The following is an 8,617-nucleotide window of genomic DNA, read 5'->3' on the forward strand; positions in this document are numbered from 1 at the left end:
CCCTGGAGTCAACGCCTTGGAAGAAGAGGACAACGATCAACCCATTTAATTTGGAAGAGCCCTACTACCATTGATTGTCGGGACGACAATCTTGAAGAGGGGGAGTAGTGTTGCGTCCCTGCGGATCGTCTGTGACCGTTATTCCTGAATCTGCTGTACCCGTCTCCGGGAGAACGTTGCTAAGGGTTGTTGTTAAACAACGGCGTTCATCTGAAGAGAGATCGGCCATCTTGGAGTCTCGCGACGGATGCCATTCCGGGCGGACGTATTCGAGATTACGATAACCGTTATAGTTCTGTGTTCCTTGTATAATAGTGTTCTGTGTTATTATATTAAAGTTCCTTTCGTTCTTTCAAAGGAGTGTTAATTATTTACTTGCGGTACGCGAGTGTCGGTTGTGTCACGCGGATTCGAGTTATATCGATTTCGATCCGCGGACGCAACAGTATTATAAAAAAAATAGTTCGCGACTTTTCGACTCAGTTTGACTCAATCTATCTCTACCTTTCGTTTGGTCACTTACTTGACACCTTATATATATGTAAAATGAAGAAACTTGCGGTAAGACTGAAACTCTTTAAGGAAACGTTATCTTATTCATTCTCGCTTTTTGTGAGCTGCTATTAAAAAAAGAGTAGATTGCTTAAGCGGTCTTTATTACATATTTTATTTAGCACGGACAGATATCGGATGATATGTGATATTCCATCCGACAAATTTTTAACGCTACGCGACAAAGCTTTTGTGGCGGCAAGAAGTAAATAATATATCTGTGTGCACACAGATGTTTTTGAACGCAGGATCCTGCGATCCCAGAACAAAGGTCCCGATCCGCACGCACACAATCAGAAAAACGCACACATGTACTACGCAGAGCGCTCTGCGCAGTACATGTGTGCGTCACTGATGCCAGAAACGGGTCCCGCGGCTCACGGATCAGCAATGGAAGAGATAACGCACACAAGCGCGAACCGCGTACATGTGCGTTCTGCGCAGCGCAGAGCCGCGGGACCCGTTTTCTGGCATCACTGGTGTGCGTGCGGATCTCGTCCCGGGATTACAGGATCTGACAAGTTCAGTTTCTTTTTCGCTGTGATCAAGTGCAGATTGAAGAATTGAAATACTGAAGACGAATATGGATCCGATGAGCGAAACGCAAGAGTCAGGAAGCATGGAAACTGAAGGTAAATTTCAGATATATCATACAATAAACATTTTTCTTTATGTATGTGTGTGTGTGTGTGTGTGTGTGTGTGTGTGTGTGTGTGTGTGTGTGTGTGTGTGTGTGTGTGTACGTGTGCGTACACGCGAGATGATAGCCAAAAGTACCTGAAGTTTAAATATTCCCAAGGAACTATGTATAGCAGGGACTTATGGCACTAAATACTGCACATATCTTTTGTGCTTACTATCAAGTGTCGTCAGACTACAAGAGTAATTGAAGATTTGTATGCATTTATATTACTTATTGTTAGCAATAAATGTAGCGTAGTCGATAATTGTTGCGATGCTTGATGCAATTACGTTGCTTTCTTACATTCAGCCATCGTAACAATCGTTAATTACGCGAAATACACTGCCAAAAAAACTGTATGTAAAATTTCAATGACTTATCCAGCGTGATGTCACCCGATTCACAAAGCATGCATGTAATATTATCTAGAGTCATAAGTAGCTAATAAACATAATTTCCGTGCAACACATAATTTCGGTAACTTCTTGCTAGCATCTCGTATGTATGAACGGATAGATGAATGGATACATCAAGCATTTAAAAGCAAAATATATTACATACAAACATTAATGCAATTATAGAAAAAAATAAAAAAAGGATTAGGCGAAGTCAATTATGGCGTTCTCGCCAAAAAACAAAACTTAGACGGAGATAAAAATTATTAAACCTTACAGCAGAAGCAGGCAAAGAGAATCTTCCGCAGAACCAACAATCCGATAGAACTCCAGACGTGAAGAAATCTATACAAACGCAGCCACAAACAAACAAATATATTTTAAAGGTAACATGCAAACATATAAATGAAAAATTATATAATAAAAGTTAATATTGTTTTTTTTTATTTAGGAAGTAGTTTTTCAGATATAAAGATTAAAAATTTGATCAATCTTAAATGTTGGTTAAAAAATCCTCTAAATCGACGGCACATTGGTATTAACAGTATTTGTTATCATTGACGCTAGACACAAAATTAGTCGCAGTTCACACATTATCATGTATAGTCATATATAAATAATTTTCTAACCAACACTTATGAGTGATCAAACTTTAAATCTTCACCTTATAAAAAAATTTTTTTTAAAGAAAATGGCATGTATTTTCAATATCTAATTTTTTAAGAAATTTTATGCTGCAATCATATTATTCTTAAATTTCGAGCCACCGTATATTTAACAAATATTGATACAGAATTGTACGTACAATACACGTAATATATAAACATAATTATAATTTATATATATAAATTATTTATTTTGCTTGCTTTTAGCCTGCAACAATATCAGTACCGCCTGCACCAACACCACCTGCATTACCGTCTACATCTACACCATTACTGCCTACACCACTACCGCCTACACTAGTGATGCCAGAAACAGGTCCCGCGGCTCACGGCTCAGCAATGGAGGGGATAACGCACACAAGCCCGAACCGCGTACATGTACGCTCTGCGCTTCGGCTAGCTTCGGAGAGTAGAGAAGAACAGACATATGTTTCCGTCTTCTTCTCACTTTCTACCGAGCTAGCAACGATGGTTGCATTCCGATATTCACTGCCAGTACTGAAAATTTATAGTCTACGTCACGTACACTATAGATTTTCAGTACTGGCAGTGAATATTGGAACGCAGCCGAAAGCGATGTTGATTGCTTGGCTTACATACGATAGCGTTAAATGTTTTTCTGACTCGTGAACTTTTTATTATGCATATATATATATATATATATATATATATATATATATATATATATACCAATATATAACATTTTTTTGTTATGCTATATTAGTATAGCATTGGCTATAGTTTATAAGTTTTATTGTGATATAGTAAAAGTAATATATTTACATATAAGGACATATGCAATTTTTTAATTACTTTTTATATTACTTTAATAATTAATAAAGTAAAGTATATGTAAAGTAAAGTATATGTAAAGTAAAGTATATGTAAGATTATAAATATTATAATAATAAAGAACAAAGAGTGAATGGACTTCCATACCACCCATGAGGTTCCATTAATGGCGCGTTAGATTTTTTTATTACGTGGATCTTTGCCTGGAGCCCTATTGTACCACATTTTATTCATGTCTTATATAGAAATAATATATTTTACATATCTACTTTATCTTATATCCAGGGTTGGGAAGTAACGCGTTACTTGTAACGCCGTTACCGTTACAGTTACTTTTTTTTGGTAACTGTAACGGTAATGGCGTTACAAATTTTATTTGTAACAGAAAAAGTAACTTCGTTACATTTTTCGGTAACGAGTAACGAATTTAACAATTACTTTTATCGTTACTTTTTTCAAATTTTTTGATTTATTTAAGATATTATTCTTGCTATTGTGCGTGATAAAATTTTTATCTTAACCGTAAAGCCGTAAGCAAATCGACCAATTAGCATTTTTATTATGTTGTAAAAATGCTTGAATGTGATTGATCAACTTATGGCTCTTGCAGACCAGTGCGATGACGCGACGCGCGATATCCAATGAGAGCTTTATCTTTTCGGAAAAGCAGAGCTCTCATTTACTACCAGTTCTAAGTACCTTGCAACGAAAATTAGAAAATCTCAATAAATCTGACCTTATAGATTGCCATTCATTAGTTGAAGCTATTCAGCAAGATTTAAATAAAAGGTAACTTATTAATTTGATTAATACATATGTTATTTAATTTTAAATAAGGATTTAATTGAAAAATATTATTTTATTTTAAACTATTGATTCAAAAGTATTAATTTCAATAAAATAAACAATGTTGCTTAATTTACTATATTTGATTTTAGATTTCTTACAATATTTGAAACAAAAGAATTAATAATAGCAGCATGTTTACATCCAAAATTTAAGTTAAACTGGTTAACCGGAGAAAAAAGAAAACGTGCTGAAAATTACTTGGAGGATTTATTGGGAATCCGATCAACTCAAAATTCTTCAAAAGCTGGAAAATCTGACGATCACGATGATTTTTTCATTTTTGAGCACAAAACGGTGCAAAATGAATCTGAACAAGAAGAATTGCAACGGTTTTTAAAATCAAATAATTGTAATATAGAAATGTTAAACGACTATCCAAAACTTAAAAAACTTTTTATTAAATATAATACAGCTCTACCAAGCAGTGCATCTGTAGAAAGAATGTTTAGCATCGGTGGCTCTGTATTAACACCACAAAGAGGACATTTAAATGATGATACTATGGAGCAACAAATTTTATTAAAAATTAATAAAGAATTTTGATAAAATTTAATCATTTATTTTGTAATAAATCTTGAATGAAATCTTGCTTACAATTTTTTAAAAGTTTTTCTTATGCAAAATAATTTATTAGTTTGTATTGTAAAAAAGTAACGGAAATTGTAACGACTCGTTACTTTTTAGTAACTGTAACGGTAACGAGTTACTTTTTAAAATTAGTAACGAGTAACGGTAACGAGTTACTTTTTAGAAAAAATAACGGTAACGGTAACGAGTTACTTTTATAAAGTAACTTTCCCAACCCTGCTTATATCTTTTGTGATATCTTTTACGGACAAGATACATGGATGATAAAATTTAAAAAATAAATCTTTCATCAATTAAAATAAATTTTTCCTTTAGACTACCGGTATTATTTTTAATGATATTTATCTGAAATATTGTCCAATATGTTCATTGTTTTTCTCGAGCAGATTTCTGCTTGTGTTTACAAATAGACGCACAGCCCTTATTTCTGAATGAAATTACTATAAGCGAAAAAACAAAGTCTGGAACATATTTATTATATATGATGCAAAATCTAGATATAAAAGCCTATTTCTTATTTTTACAGCATATTTTAAATTTTTTAAATTCATTTAATGTATTTTTCCAAGATGTGGAAACTAGAATACATTTATTGCAGCCAAAGTCAGTAGAACTTTTAACCACAGTTTGCAAACATTTTTTAAAGTCAGAGCATTTGAATAATTTATGTAATAATATTTAAATTTAATGAAAAGGAGAATCAAAAATTGTTAGAAGAAGTTTCTTTAAGATCTGAATGTGAAGACTACCTCAATGAATTAATGAAGGAAGGACATGCAGATATAGTTGCAAATGTTCGAAAGAATTGTTTGCAATTTTATGTAACTGCCGCCGAGGAAATTTATAAAAGATTACCAATTAATGATAACTTTTTATCAAAATTAAAAGTTTTCGAACATAACCTAGTATTATTAGATATTGATAGAGAAACATCATTCAATGATGTTTCTTTTATCGCTGAAACTCTTGGCGGGTTTGACGAAAACGGTTTGAAGAAAGAATGGCTTACTTTACATCTAGATTTTACAATAACAGAAAAGCAAAAGCTATTAAAATTAAGCTTTGATGATATGTGGAAACAAATTTTACAAAGTCAGTATTCCACTAATATTGATAAATATCCCAATCTCAAACGTCTTTTGAATGCTGTTAGATCACTTCCAAAATCAAATGCCGATCCAGAAAGAATGTTTTCTGTTTTAATAGATTTAAAAACAAGAAAACGAAATAAACTTTCGTCTTCCTCTATAAATGCTATTTGTGTTTTGAAATCAGCATTGAAAACAAGAAAGGAAACCATTCTAAACATGGAGATTGATAAGAAGCATTTGTCTCTTATGTCGTCGGACAAATTATATAACACTCCTCCTAAAAAACAAAAAAGCAGTCTTACATTATATGCTGCAGATGTTTGTGATATTGCTGGTCCCTCAACATCTACCGATATGCAATAATAATGTTCAGAAGATAATGACTTGTATTTTATGGGCATTATTATTCATATAATATAATAAACATAGTTGCTTTACTTATTTTCTTGTAAAAATATCATGTCTGTAATAGATATTATATCTTCAAAAGACACCATATTTTTAAAAGGCGCGTCTAAAAATTTTCATGTCTGTAATAGACATTATGTTTGCAAAAGACATAATAAAGTAAATATGTAAAAAAATATTATGTCTATAAGAGACATCAATAAAATGTGGTACAATAGGGCTCCAGGCAAAGATCCACATAATAAAAAACTCTAACGCGCCTTAAAACCTCATGGGTGGTTTGTTCTTATATTATTGTAATATTTATAATCTTACACAAATATATGTTTATGTAAATAATTAATAAAGTAATTATTAAAGTAAAGAAATAAGAAATCGCATATGTCCTTACACGTAAATATATCACTTTTACCATATCACAATAAATAATAAAACTTAATATAGCATAACGAAAAAATGTTTTATATAACTATGTATATATATACACATATACAGGGTGTCCCATTTTAATCTCCTCAGGCAAATATATCAAAAACCAAGCCCGGAAGAAAAAAATGTTTCAGACAAAAGTTGTTTGGTTTCGAAGTGGCCATAAGATGGTACCATTGGTTTGACTTTGGAAAATCATTTGAAGATCATGTGAAGGTCAACTTTAAAATCTTAACCAGAAACTCCCATGTTTTATTTAGTATTCTTGTAGCTGACATCAAGAGCTTTCCAAAACACTATAATAAAGTATTTTTTCATTTAGTACCTTTTGAGTTATTTTATATTTTAATCTGACATATTTTGATATAAAAAATAAAATATTTCGTAAAATATTCAGTTTTCGATAATTTTAGCGTAATACTTCTATGTACAGAATAATAAGACAAATTAATTAGTGCCAAAAAAAACAAATAATTGTTTAAAAAAATACATTGTAAATAATTTTCTTAAAAACAATTTTTTTTATACTAATTGATTTGTCTCATTATTCTGTACATAGAAGTATTATGGTAAAATTATCAAAAACTAAATATTTTACGAGATATTTAATTTCTTATATCAAAATATGTCAGATTAAAATATAAAATAACTCAAAAAGTACTTAATAAAAAAATACTTTATTATAGTGTTTTGGCTCTCGATGTCAGCTACAAGAATACTAAATAAAAAATGGGGGTTTTGGTTTAAGATTTTAAAGACCTTCACATGACCATCAAGTGATTTTCCAAGGTCAAATCATTGTCACCATCTTAACCAAACAATTTTTGTCTGAAACATTTTTCTCTTCCGGGCTTGGTTTTTGAGATATTTGCCTCAGGAGATTAAAATGGGACACCCTGTATACATAATAAAAAGTTCACGAGTCGGAAAAGCATTTAACGCTGTCGTATGTAATAAGCCAAGCGATCAACATTGCCTTCGTTGCCAGCTCGGTAGAAAGTGAGAAGAAGGCGGAAAACATATGTCTGTTCTTCTCTACTCTCCGAAGCTAGCCGAACCGCAGAGCGCACATGTACGCGGTTCGCGCTTGTGTGTGTTATCCCTTCCATTGCTGAGCCGTGAGCCGCGGGACCTGTTTCTGGCATCACTGGCCTACACCACCACTGCCTACATCATTACAACCTGCACCAATACCGCAAATCCAAGTGCCATCTATTCAACAGATATATGAAGAGTTACAAACGCTGCGCAAAGCGATCCATGTAGATCAACGAATTAATGATATTAGAATGAATTTACAATGCATACATGTGAACAGCGAACAGAGAGGACGTGGATGGAGGGGAAGAGGAAGAGGAAGAGGACGTGGACGAGGGCGAGGGCGAGGGCGAGGGCGAGGGCGAGGGCGAGGGCGAGGGCGAGGGCGAGGGCGAGGGCGAGGGCGAGGGCGAGGGCGAGGGCGAGGGCGAGGGCGAGGGCGAGGGCGAGGGCGAGGGCGAGGGCGAGGGCGAGGGCGAGGGCGAGGGCGAGGGCGAGGGCGAGGGCGAGGGCGAGGGCGAGGGCGAGGGCGAGGGCGAGGGCGAGGGCGAGGGCGAGGGCGAGGGCGAGGGCGAGGGCGAGGGCGAGGGCGAGGGCGAGGGCGAGGGCGAGGGCGAGGGCGAGGGCGAGGGCGAGTTTCTTATATATTTCGATAGTATATTGTCACAGATTATTTTAGTACCAAAAACATGCGAGCAACAAATTCTTTTAGTTAATTTATATAATATAAGAGCGAGTCATATAGGGTCCACGATGACAAAGTATCGATTTTTAATACTTTAAGACAAGCAACAAATTCAGTTTCTTATATATTTCGATGGTACATCGTTCACAGATTATTTTAGTAGCAAAAACATGCGAGCAACAAATTCTTTTAGTTAATTTATATAATATAAGAGCGCGTCATATAGGGTCCGCGGCGACAAAGTATCGATTTTTAATACTTTAAGACGCGCAACAAATTCAGTTTCTTATATATTTCAATAGTATATTGTCCACAGATTATTTTAGAACCAAAAACATGCGAGCAACAAATTCTTTTAGTTAATTTATATAATATAAGAGCGAGTCATATAGGGTCCGCGACGACAAAGTATCGATTTTTAATACTTTAAGACGAGCAACAAA

At 34.2% G+C, this 8,617-nt stretch overlaps 1 protein-coding gene across 1 annotated transcript; it reads left to right on the forward strand.

Moving 5' to 3' along the window:
- The first annotated feature begins 1,135 nt into the window (after nucleotides 1-1,135).
- On the forward strand, nucleotides 1,136-8,272 carry LOC138935790 (zinc finger protein AEBP2-like). Its single transcript, XM_070300622.1, has 4 exons — nucleotides 1,136-1,184; nucleotides 1,909-2,015; nucleotides 2,502-2,610; nucleotides 7,770-8,272. Exons 1-4 carry the CDS (start codon nucleotides 1,136-1,138, stop codon nucleotides 8,270-8,272), a joined length of 768 nt encoding a protein of 255 aa, XP_070156723.1.
- Nucleotides 8,273-8,617: the final 345 nt, after the last annotated feature.

Source organism: Polyergus mexicanus, unplaced genomic scaffold (genome assembly GCF_030449975.1).
Source record: "Polyergus mexicanus isolate NDT 795.1 unplaced genomic scaffold, iyPolMexi1.0 SCAF_8, whole genome shotgun sequence".
Taxonomy (NCBI): Eukaryota; Metazoa; Arthropoda; class Insecta; order Hymenoptera; family Formicidae; genus Polyergus; species Polyergus mexicanus.